The 14783-nt window shown below is 20.7% G+C and overlaps 1 protein-coding gene across 1 annotated transcript in view; it reads left to right on the top strand.

Annotated features, from left to right (window-relative positions):
* The first annotated feature begins 218 nt into the window (after positions 1-218).
* Positions 219-14783, top strand: part of LOC128953970 (RNA-binding protein Musashi homolog Rbp6-like) — a 156808-nt gene continuing 142243 nt past the window's right edge. Inside the window, exons 1-3 of the mRNA XM_054299519.1 lie at positions 219-310; positions 3455-3495; positions 4404-4485. Of these exons, the coding sequence (XP_054155494.1) occupies positions 225-310; positions 3455-3495; positions 4404-4485 (209 nt within the window). The 5' untranslated portion in view covers positions 219-224. The remainder of the gene's footprint in view (positions 311-3454; positions 3496-4403; positions 4486-14783) is intronic.

Genomic DNA, 14783 nt, shown 5'->3' with positions numbered 1-14783 from the left:
CCTGCACACTTTCAGCAACTTTTTAAATAACTTACTACCATAATATTATTTTTGAGAAAGTCATCAAAAAAAAATATAATAATATTAATAATTATTATTATTATTATTATATCATCCTAGTACTTAAATAATAATAATAATTAAATTAATAAATAATAATAAATATCATCAGTATATCTGTGCAATCTATCAATAAAATAAAATAAAAAATAAAATAATATATAATGGAAACGGAATCGCAAACAGTTAGCAATAATAGCGCCAATTCTAGCGATGGTGTGGCCCACGACTCGCCCTACGATCAGGACCTGTAAGTTATGATTTTTATTATGACTTTCCTTTATATTATTATTATTATTATTACAGTATTTTGTTTTGTTTATGATATGTATAATACTTATAGCATATTCATTACTTATCCATTAGTAAATAAACACCTAATCATCATAATAATAATATTAATATAAAAAAGTAGCATGCTAAAAATATATTTATATTAATTTATATATATATATATATAATTTATTACTAAGGTTATTATCCCCTTTTTTATAAAAATAATACAATTGTGTGTATTATTATTTTATCTAAAAAATTTTTATTGGTTCAAATAAATAAATAAAATTATCTAGTACATTTTTTATTAATTATACCTATGATGACGTTTGAAACAAACATTAACACGTTAATTTGTATTTAATTGTTGAGTACAGTTAAATTGAGATTACGTTTTTTAATATATATATATATATATTATATATGCAGGGGGTGATTGAGAGGGAAATGTACCCAGTATATTTTTTAATTATTGAAACAAAAAAAAATATATCATTAAATATAAAAATTTTCCACACATTTTCTTGTTGTAATAAAAATGTTTAGTTAATACTAAAGTACAGTACATATAACGGCACAAAAAAAAATCTTATCAGTAATGTGTGTGTGTGTGTGTGTGTGTGTGTAATATAAACATAACATTTAATACAAATACTTAAACTTAAAGATATAATAGTATAATATACTAATGTATTGCAATGTATTTATATATAAATATATATATGCTGTATGTTCAATGTTTACATATTGATTTCATATCTCATAATTTTGCCAAAAAATATGTGATTATTTGTATGAATACTAAGAGATAAATAGATGGATAGATAGATAGAGAGTGAGTGAGAGAGAGAGAGAGAGAGAGAGAGAGAGAGAGAGAGAGAGAGAGAGAGAGAGAGATGTTTGTGAAGTATATCTCAATTTTTATAGTCAGTCCTCAACACAACTAATATAACTAACAAAAACATACCGTTATATATATAATATATTATATATATACAGCATATATACAGTACAATATGTAAAGCTATGCTATAAGTGAGAGAGAAAAAGAGATTTATTATTACAAACAAATCAAAACTCTATTAATATATCACTTGACTGGCACTCACACACACACACACACACACACACACACACACACACACACACACACACACACACACACACTATCTGTGCTTTTATTTAATATATATATATTTACTGTACTTTAATATAACGTAATGTTTGCCTAAAAATTTTAATCTCTGTATTGAATAATATAATATTTTTCCCAACATTTATCGCATACACACACATAACACAAACGGCTTTTCCATAATAATTGATTTTATATATATATATATAATTTTGTTGCCGTAAATAACATAATATTAGATTTTTAATATAATATATTTTTATTATAATACTAATAATATACTACTGTATTATACTGTACAATACTGAGTATATAWATATAATACAATATAATAATAATAATAATAAAAAATTAACTACAAAATAATCATTGTTGGTTTTACAACAACAACAACACCAAAAAAATACCGGTATTACCAAATAGTGTAATAAAAAACATTTAGACAAACATTTATATATATATATATATATATATAATATATAAAGTTCACACAATTTATTTTCATATAATATCTATCACATGTTTGTATTTATATAAATATAAATATATATATTTATTATTTATCTTGAAATTTATCAAATATTTTTCAAGAAAAAAAACGTTAAAAAAAAGTTTTTATTTTATTTATTTTTTTTCATTTTATCCAAACTATATAACTATCCATAATATGTCTCTCATGTCTCAATTACTTAACGATGTGTGTGTGTGTGTGTGTGTGTGTGTGTGTGTGTGTAATCACCGACAATAATATATCACTGGCTCACAAACATTTAGCCACTTTTCACCAAACCTTTATCTATCATCCCTGTCCCCCATCACACACACACACACACACACACACATATATATATAGTAAAGCACATACACTATCGCTTTTATACTATTTGTTTTAATTTGTGCACTAATTTGGCATTTGTTTTATATACGTTTAGTCGCCTTTTTTGTGTGTATGTACAGTATGTATGTGTGTTTGTGTTTAATAGTACCCATAGTTTTATTGTTGATATATACTGTATATACAGTGCTTTTAAGTCATTCATAAATAAACTTATATTATATAATATATATCTATATATCACTAACAAATTAACGATATATATAGCTAATGAGTGCTAACTTTTATTTTAACGGCTATTTCAAAGAGAGAGAGAGAGAGAGAGAGAGAGAGAGAGAGAGAGAGAGAGAGAGAGAGAGAGAGAGAGAGAGAGAGAGAGAGAGAGAGAAACTACACGTTTGTGTCTAACTGTCCCTATTATTATGTGTATCTCTTATTTATATTTAGTTAGACTGTCTACATATATATAAATATATACATCTCACACAAACACACAATCAATATACAGTATTTATCTATTTATTTATATATATATATTAAAACATTATATAATATTATACATATATTTATGTGTGTATTTATGTTTATTATGTCACTAAATAAATAAAACATATAATAAATATCTCATTGCCTATTGTGTTGTCTGTATATTATAGTATGTGTTGTTGTTGTTGTTGTTGTTGTTATAGCAAATGTTTTATTAGCATTTAATATGCAATTAATTTTTATATAAATAAAAATAAATAACAACAATAACGATAAAAACACAAATAGGTCTGTTATCTATCAATTTATATATAACTATTAAAAATTAAATTATTTTGTTATAAAAATATTTATATACATTATATTACAATTATGTATTATGGATAATACAAATAAAAATACACATTTTTTTGTAGAAATATAAGATATTAATAATAATAATAACAAAATTGCCAAAATTAACATTATTATAATTTATTAATTAAAATAATAATATATTTTTTGAAAAATTCAATTATATTAATTTTAATTATTTAAATAAAATAGAATATATATATATATATTTAAATAATTTATTCTACATATATTAATCTATATTATATTTGTTATTAACTAAATATCGTATTTAATTTATATTAATTTTTTTTTAATTTTTTTATTAGGAAAATGTTTATTGGTGGTCTCAGTTGGCAAACAGCCCCGGGTAAGTTTATATACATATATATATACACAATAGTTTAGTATAATTGTATTTATTATCACATTAATAATATCCACCACTTAATAATTATTATTTATCCAAATTAAACTAGCAAACAAACAAAAAAACCAAATAATAATAATAAATTATAATAACATTTTAAATTATTAATAAAAATAGTAATTATAGATAAAAAAATACTACTATATTACTAATAGCAAAATTAATATCATTTATAAATTATAAATTATTATTTTTTGCTTAAATAGTTTAAGCTAGATAATAATAATAATTTTATTATTAATAATAGTATCATTTATAATAGACTTATTTATAAGTTAACTTATTATATATATGTATAGTATAATATTAATTTTAATTTTAATATTAATCCATTTAGTTAATATACAAAAATACATTATTATTATTATTATTAGCATCATATTTAGCAATTCAAATTAATACTGTAAAAACTTAGCTAGAGGATTAATAATAATAATAATAATAATAAGAAACATAAAACTAATTTAATATTATATATCCATACTATATAATAATAATAATGAACAATAATATTATAAAGTAATTAGGTTTTTAATATAATATTGAATAAAAGTATAYGAATAAAAWWWAATTTATGTTTTCTATAGTACTGTATAACAAATATACAATAAAAAAAATAAATTATATATATTATTATGTGTCTATTCAAACATATTAACACATAGACACACACACATATACACCTAACCAGTCACAAACAATTATCTTTATATTAATATACAGTACATATATATAAACTCACTCACTTACTAACTTAGTCACCCACTCTATCACTTACTTATTATGATTATGATTATTATGATTGTATTATTATTTTATTATTATTATTATTATTATTATTGTCTCAGAGGGCCTAAGGGAGTACTTTAGCAAATTTGGTGACATAACCGAAGTAATGGTTATGAAAGATCCCACCACTAGAAGATCGAGGTAAGTGTCACTGTCTTCTACACAAAAAAAAATAACTAACTGATCATAAACTAACTGTGCGCTACCACACACACATACACAAACACATAGTAAAATAAAAGATTAACTATTTAAATATTTATTATGATAGCTAAATTAAACGGTTTTTTATATATAAATCATAAGCAGTATACATACTCTAATGTATATATATGTATGTGTTTATGATGATTATCCAAGCAATCTCTCATCAGGGATTAAATAAAAATATATTATACACTTATATATATATATATATATATATATATATATGAAATAGTAATAAATTAAATAATAATAATAATAATCAATTATTTTTTATAGTTTAGATATTGTATATATTTATTATAATATATATTTAAATATATGTGTGTGTGTTATTTATTGCAAATGTTTATTATTTAGCCATAAACATTTAGCCTCCCATTAACCTCCCAACACATTATTATTATTATTATTATTAGCCCACTAGATATTGTACGGAAATTGTAATAAATATTTTTTTTTAAAAAAAGAGTATTTTGTGAATATATTAACTGTTACTTTAAAAAAACAAACAAAAAAATCAATTTAATGCAATAAATTTATTTGAAAATAAACTAAAATAATATAAATCTATTTAAACAGTTATTTTTTCTCTTATAAATTTATATTTATTTATACAGAATATTCTCTGTTAAAAACAAATAATAATAATAAATGTATTCAACCAGTAATTCTCTATTGAATTATTAATTTGTTAAAAATAATATATATATATATATTATCGCAAAAATGTTTTAAAAAGGGAGGTTTAAACTTTAGGTATTTTTTTAATACCCGCAAAAATGCCATTAAATTTTTAAAATCGTTTTTTTAAAATATTTATATAGATAAATACTATATATATATATACATTGTATATACTGTACAAACAGTTTTTTTGCTATGTTTTTATATAATTTATATACTGTATAAATAATTTTATTGCCATTTAAATCAAAAAATAAAATATTTTAATCCTCTAACCACTAATACAAATGAGATAAATAAATAATATCATCAATATATATATATATAYAYAYATATATACAGTATATATATTATTTAATGTGCCATAAAATTTTTAAGCTTACCATACAGTTAAATCAAATATATATATATATATATATCTAATAATTTATTAATAATAATATTTTTTGAGATATTAATGTCTATTAAAAATGCATTATTTTGGTYTGTATAGCACACAAACACATACAAAAAAAATGTATTTTTTGAAAATAAATAATAATAATACTAACAAAACTATTAACAATAATAATAGTCATAATATTGTATATATCGTATTGTACTATCAATTTAATTTAAAATGGTTTGAATTTATAGAAAATTTTAAAGAAAATAAAAATATTTTTATATATTATATTTGTCTACTGATTTTGATTTGATTTGATTGTTAGTAAATAGAGAAAAACAAAATTACATTATAAATTGTAAAAATTCATAGACAGCCGGTATGTATAAAAAACAAAAAATAAAATTTTGTCTCATTTTAACAGATAGTTATGTTTTTTAGGAAAAATAAAATTGAAAATAAAATTTTTCAAAATAAAAACTAAACACAAAATAAAATATTTTTCTCTGAATTTTTTTGCATTATATCTAACGTATGTTTGAGACATTGTATTATTATTATACAGTATATACTGTACTCTATATATATATATATATAAATTTATTTTGTGTGATATATAAATACACTATATATATAAAGACTAAAAATATAAAATATTATTATTATTTTTTTACTGAATCTCTGTCTTTTATAAGTTTATATATTTCACAATACGATTATTACAATATTATTATTATTATTATTATWTTTTTTGTTTTATATATATATCAAATAGATTTTCTATCTATCTATCTATCTCTCGAAATGCTATATCAAACTTGTATTGCACCTCAAATATATATATATATATATTATAAAGTATATATGATATAAATAAATCCACAAAATTTATAGAAATTTATAAAATATTGAACAATGCAATACATAGCAAAAAAATATATTACTATTAAACAATAAAACATTTTATTTTATTTTTATATACGATCTATCACTATATATATCCACACACACACACACACATACATATATATATACATACATACATACATATACAAACACAAATACACACACAAAACTAGTATTATATTATATTATACACTTTATGTTTGTCCACTGACTGACGTATAAATCGACTCTAAAGCAAACTAAAAAACCAATTGTGAAATCAATAAAAAAAATTAGACAATATATTTAATAAAATAATAATAATAACATAAAATTTTTTTGTAATGTTTATATTTATACAAAATATAATATAACATATATTTAATATCTTATATTATATATATATTCCGGAAAAGGCAATATAGTTATTAGATAATATATAGTGAATGGGAGAGAGAAATATTGAATTAGATTTTATGGACAATAATTTTTATGTTTATATCCCCAATGCCTTTATATATATATATATATATTATTGAGAAAAAAATTATATGTAATATTTAAGCATTTTTTATGATGACTGTGCCATTGGCATTGGGTCTCTCTCTCTCTTCCTCTCTTTACGTATTACACACACACACACACACACACACACACACACACACACTCATGCAATGTAGCTCCCATTCCCCATAACATTGCTTACACACATACACACACACACACACATACACACACACATACATACATACACCAACTTATAGCATACTGTCTCTCCATTGGCATCACAATTAATGGGAGAGACAGTTAGGGATTGAGGGCTTTTACTCATCCAAAACTATTTTATGCTGAACTGCCAGCTATTAGACTATTCCATGAGAGCACCAGTACTACTACTACTCCTACTCCTACTCTCTGTAGTAAAGACTAACAGCACATACAGTGCACACACACGACAGTGAAGTGCATGTGTGTTGTTATCCTAACTCTCTCTCTCTCTCTCTCTCTCTCTCTCTCTCTCTCTCTCTCTCTATCGCTATCTAACTGTTCCCTCTATTTTTCTGCTCGTTTCGTACATCATATCGTATATATATACTAATATATCTCACATAAACCGTATATACTGTATATATCTTACTCTTTATTTTTTGAGGCCATGTATGTAATGTTGGTGTGTGTGTCTCATGTATGCCATACACGAGAGCAGTGATATATATATATATATATACAGTACAGTACATACCATATATTAGTCAGCAATATATTATATATACAATATACTGTATATAAAGGAGGAGTTGTTGTACATATATATATACAGTATATAATAAATTATATAAAATAATATAATAATAATATTCAAATATAAATTATAATAATAAGTCATAAAAATTCGCGAGATGATCCAGGACACACATAGGAATCGCCAAAAAATTTATCTAGCATGTAATTTTTGAAATATATATATATATATATATATATATATATATATATATATATATATATACTGTACGGTATAATCATTATTATAATTAAATTAGATACTGTATATAATTTTCAGTATATGATGATGATTATTATGGTGATTACCTATCATTAAAATCATTATTATTATTATTATCATCATAAATGCTTTATGATAATTTTATTGAATCAAATTTTTTGTTATTATTAATAAAATAATAATTTAATTATTTGTTTTTTGTAAAAAATAAAAAATTTGTTTTGTTTAATCAAATAACAAATATTTAAATACTAATACTAATAATAATAATTATTATTGTAGTATAATTTTATAGTAGAATTTAATTTATTTTTGTTGATATTTAGTATAGTTTATAATGATTTTATTTGATTAATTGATTTGTTATCTTGGTCATTTATTATAGCATATATACAGTATATAAGATATTATATAATATTATTATTATATAACATCGATATATATATTTGCGTCTCTATGACCATGAAATGCATTTATATATATATATATATATATATATATATATATATATATATAGTGTGTGTGTCTATGGATGTGATCTGTGCTAAACTGGATGTGCCTATTATATGACAGTCCCTTCTGAGTGCCAGTAATGATCTGATGCTGGCCTTGCAATTGACGTTTTCAGTGCCCTAACTGTCTAACTCCCTGAGCAAACACAACATCTCTCTCTCTCTCTCTCTCTTTCTAATAGATAGATAGATAGTGAGAGAGAGAGAGAGAGAGARAGAAAGAGAGAGAGAGAGAGAGTTTGCAATCGTTTCCCATTTCATGGCATTGCCATCATTACAGACATCACAGCACACAATATACTGTAATAATTGTATTTTATACAGTAATACTCTATAATTATTATTAATAATAATAATAATAATATGATATAAACATATATAACATATATGTAAATATATATTTATAAACATATAAATTCATAGAAAAAAACATTGAATAAAAACTTGTATTATAATTGTGTAAAATAAATTAGATATATATATCTAAATATATAAATATCTCTCAACAAACAAACAAAACATTTTTTAAAACACAAACATAAACGCATAAATTGTTGACAGTTTAATGTTTCATCAAATGAATTGTATTTTAATTTTTTGGGTATTTATTCATTTAAAAGAAACAAATTTTTTTTCCAAACATATTTACTAATATTTATAATATAATACATACAATATGTGTATATAATTTCTAACTAAAACAATACTGTAATTCATATGTTAACGTTATTTGCATTTTCATTATTATTATATCATTACTGAAAAATGCATTTTTAAATAATATAAATAACATTATATAATACATTATACAGTCTGTACTGTTTTAGCGTATCGTACATTACTTTACTTTATAGTATTTATGATAATTGGCTAAAATATATGTATACGTTATATATATATATTATATAATTTTTGTTTCATATATAATAATAATACAGTATCTTTACTACCATTTAATTATCGGTATATACTGTATATATACATACACACAGTATTACGATATATACAGTAAAATGTAATAATATTTTTCTGAAAAGAGTAAATCCATTTAATATACTTTCTCTCTCCTATTAAAAGCATTGTTTGCCAGCAATTATTGTATAAATTGTTTGATTTTATTATATAATATATATAGATATACAGTACAACAAAACATAGGCATCACGTTATATATATATCTTATATCTATCTACATACTAAATAACTTGTATATTACAGTACGGTATATACAGTATATATGGTATATGATTAGCAACATAGATATGCAATTATTATACATTATATATACATATATTTATATATAAAAATTATATATAATAAAGCCATCTCTCCTATTAGTTAGTGTGTGTGTGTGTGTGTGTCTAACAATAGCATTGTCTGTAATACTGTACAGTATGTACAGTACTGTATTACTGGTGCACATACACACACACACACACACACACTTGGAAAGTTGTTTATCCCTTACCATTATTATTATTATTAATACCCCCAGTGCTGAGTGATGATAAAGTCATACCCAGCCATAGTAGTCATAGACTCTCTCTCTCTCTCTCTCTCTCTCTCTCTCTCTCTCTCTCTCTCTCTCTCTCTCTCTCTCTCTCTCGTAGTCATCTCCATTACCTCCCTTCCCAAACAAAAAAAACCAACTGTACTGTATATATGGCTGTGTGTGTGTGTTAAGCTATGAGAAAAACAAATTATTATTAATTGAGTCAACCAAATATGGAAAGTAAACATTTATTGAATATATACTGATATATATACACTAAAAATAGTTATATATATATATATATATATACTGTTATATAATAATAATAATAAATAAAAATAAGTCTTTATTTGGTCTCCAATTACTTGGAAAGTTGGATAGAAATAGTTTCCTTCAAAATACAGACAAAAAAAATAAGAAAAACAATAAATAAAACAATAGAAAAATCTTTTGGCTAATAATAATAATAATAATAATTTTAAGTATTTTGTTATATTTATAATAATAATAATTTATTTTTAAGTAGACATTAAAAATGCTTTTTAGACAATGCGCTAAACTTTTTGATTATTATTATTATTGACATAAATAAAACACAATTAAAGTATAATTAAACTAAAAATATAATTAATCCATAATAATATATTAATATTTGGAAATATAATTATGTAATAAACAAATAAAATGCTAATAATATATAATATAATTTTTAAACACCAAATACAGTATGCATTATGATTGTACAGAAAATAAATAAATAATAATAATCTAATACAATAAATATAATATTTATGAAATTTTATTCAATTATTTTATTTATTTATATTTTCTTGAATATATTATTAAACGCATTTTTTTWGAAAAAATTACGCAATTAATTATAAATATTAGATTTTTTTGGGGATAATTTTTCAATAAAGATTATAATTTATTATTTAGTATGAAATAAAATATTTCTATTTTATTTATTTATTATTTTTTTTGAAAAAATTAATTAATAATATGCCGACTTTTTTTTTGTATACTTCATATCAGTGGTTTAAATATTACGCATATTTATTAGTTTTATAAACATATTTATAAAAAAAATATTTAAATATTTTTTGCATATATGATATCTGTTGACTATTTATAATATCTAATATATATCTTTAATTTAATATATATATATATTGTATAATTTTTAACCGATTATGTCAATCAAAAAATATATATACATTTAGATATRTATATATTATTAACTCTGTTATAAATGTACATATGATAATATATATTTATTATTTCATATATATATATATATATATTTAAAAAAAATTATCCAATATTTATTTAAATTTTTGTATGTATTTTATTTTTTAATGGTTAATATTTTTTAACAATTTTGTTGTTGATATGTTGATGACATTTGATGTTTGAATAATAATTATTTATATAATAAATATATATATATATATATAAATATCGTAAAACAGATATTTGTTATTAAAAACAAAAATTAAGGAAACAATTTATAATATAAGAAAATATATTTTTTTCTCTCTATTAATATTGATAATATTATTTTATATATATATATATATATATATATATATACAAAAGTATTTATTTGCTAATAATATTTATACCAATAAAATTAATATAATAATAAAAATAAAGATCGTAAAATTTTTTGAATATAATGTACGCGCCTTATGGTAATAAATATAAAAAAAAATATATAAATAATAATAATAATAAAGTTGCATATTTAAAACAAATATATATTTTTTATAGTAAATTAATTCAAAATTTTACATTAATAAAAATTATGGTCTCTTACAAACAAAAAAATTATCAATTTTTTTAAAAGAAATAAAATGTAAATAACTGTATGTAAATATTTTTTTTATTGTTATTATTATTATTTTAATAATTTATAATAAATACTGCATATTTAATACTGTATATATAGTATATGAAAATTATACCGTTTTTCTAGAAAAAAATTTTTTTTTTAGGGATCAGTAAACTTATCTATCAATACGTATGTGTTAACAATGTATTTATTAGATAAGATATACAGTACAACACCTAACCAACAACAACAAAATACTAACTGTTCTTATCTAATAATAAAAAATGAGACTAAATTGGATTATATATATCAAACACAACATTATATATATATTTACTTATATTTATATACAGCACACAAGTATGATATATATAGATAGACAGTAAATATCACACAATTGTTACTTCAATAACAAAAAAATGTAATTTTTAAAAAAAAAATCACAAAACCATCATCAGTATTGTGAGTGTCTGTCTGTATGTGTCTAATAAAACCAGAGATTTTTTTTTTAGGTACAGTTTTGCCCATCAAAATGCCTGGTGATGACACCTGCCATCAAATCACAACTTTCCTCTACATAGACACACACACACACACACACACACACACACACACACAATAAAGTTAAAATATATCAATATATTAATGGCATTTACATTTGGATGGCATATAAATTTATATACATATAGCATATATAATATATACAGGCCTTTTCAAAACTGATTTTTCAAATCTATCGTTTTGTGTGTGTGTGTGTGTGTGTGTGTGTGTGTATACTATAATTTTATTGAAATTTTTTGCCTCACTTTATATATTAAATTTTATTATATCATACATTTATATACAGTATTATCACTGGTTTTAGAGTATACATAGATATATATATATATTGTGTATTTAGTTTGGTTGCTATACTCAACAATATATTTTATGTATACCTTATATTATATATAWATATATATACTGTATATAATAGTCAGTGATTGAATCACTTGGGGAAAGGCATCCATAGGGTTATACATGAATGACAATTGACGTGTGATGTGTCTGTCTGTATGTACTGTATGTGTGTGTGTGCCTGTGCTTTGAGCACTAGTATTATGTAATATACCATTAAAAATATTATATAAAATATATATATATATAAAAGCGCACTTTTACTGTATTTTATTTTGTTATTTTTGATATACAGTTATATAATAATAATAAAATTCATATAAACTTTGAATATGTATATGTACTCTATGTTTTGCAATTTGTATGTCAAAAGTCTTATATATATATATATATATATATATATATATATATTCACATTAATATATTATATGTATAAAAATGAAAATATATTTGATAATAATCGTCATATTGTTATTATATATATATATATATATAATAAAATTAAGCAAATATATATATATACAGTATATTTACAATTTTTAGTTGTTGTTTCACACTTTGCTTAACTATTTATTATTATTAATATTATTTATTATTATAAATACATTTTACTTATAAATTGAGAGAACTGGGAGGTTATGCATATTGATTTGTCACCATATATACTATACTATACAATATATATAAAATTAAATGCTAAATATACTTTTCATTTATACTGTATATGTTTTTTAAGCATATAATAATGTATGAATATAAATAATAATAAAATACAAAAAATATTAATAATATATAATAATAATAATAATAATACAATATAAAAGTTTGAATATAATTATAATGTGAACGCAATGTTCGGTGCGTTTATATGCAAGCAATTGAGGCACAAAAATGCATTTTCAATTGCATTATTATATTTATATATTAAATATAATAATAATTTTTATTGTATACATGCAAAAACATATATCATATATGTATGATGTATTTATAGTCACATACAGTACACACACACACACATGTATAATATAAAAGTTTTTTTTATATATTTTATTTGTCAATATCTTTAGCTATAATTTTATTTCTTGYAATGCATTCAATTTGCAAAGACATTCATATTATTATTATTATTATTATTTCATAAATATATGCGCTTATAATATAGTAATATATTTTTTTATAACATAATAGTGTATAATATAAAAATATATTTGTTTATGTGATCTATTGAATATATATAGTATATATATATATATTAGAAATATATATATTAATATATTGTATTATTTTTTCTAATATTCACAACTGTAGCAATGATTATGCAATACCGGTATATAAACGATAATAACAATCATTTTATATGATATATAAGTATTACTAATAAATATATACTATATATGTATTTTATAAGTATATTTTTGTATATATACTGTATATTTAATATGAATCTCTTTTTACTGAATTAAGTTAGCGATTAAATTATGGCATTATTGCCGCTTCACTGTCATTATAATGCAATACACTATTAGAGAGAGAGARAGAGAGAGAGAGAGAGAGAGAGACTTGAGATGAGAAAATTTGGTCTAAATTTATATATATATATATATATATTATATATTACATAACCTTTATATATATATATATATATATATATATGCGTGTATATAATATTTATGTATAACAGGATCTCCATTGCATTTTGTATCCACTATTTTTTCGCTACATTGATCATATAATTTGTGTCTAACTCTTTATATATTAATACAGTATATTATATATATATATAAAGTTATATAAATTTATGTATAAATATGATGATCACTTATAGAAAAATAAAAATTTGTTTATCACAAATAATACTTTTTATATGTAATGATAATAATAATAATAATAATATCTAATTATTTTGAACTACAAAATTTTAGCTAAATAATACATTATATTGAATAGTATTATAATATTTAGTATATTATTATTATCATACACCTATGCATTTATATTTTGCTATTATTATTATTATTATTATTATTATTAAGTAT

The sequence above is a fragment of the Oppia nitens genome, unplaced genomic scaffold, assembly GCF_028296485.1.
Source record: "Oppia nitens isolate AA-2021 unplaced genomic scaffold, nextdenovo-longstitch-racon4-pilon3 scaffold24_pilon_pilon_pilon, whole genome shotgun sequence".
NCBI lineage: Eukaryota > Metazoa > Arthropoda > Arachnida > Sarcoptiformes > Oppiidae > Oppia > Oppia nitens.
Note: the sequence above shows the minus strand (reverse complement) of the source record. Positions and strands in the feature narration are given on the sequence as shown.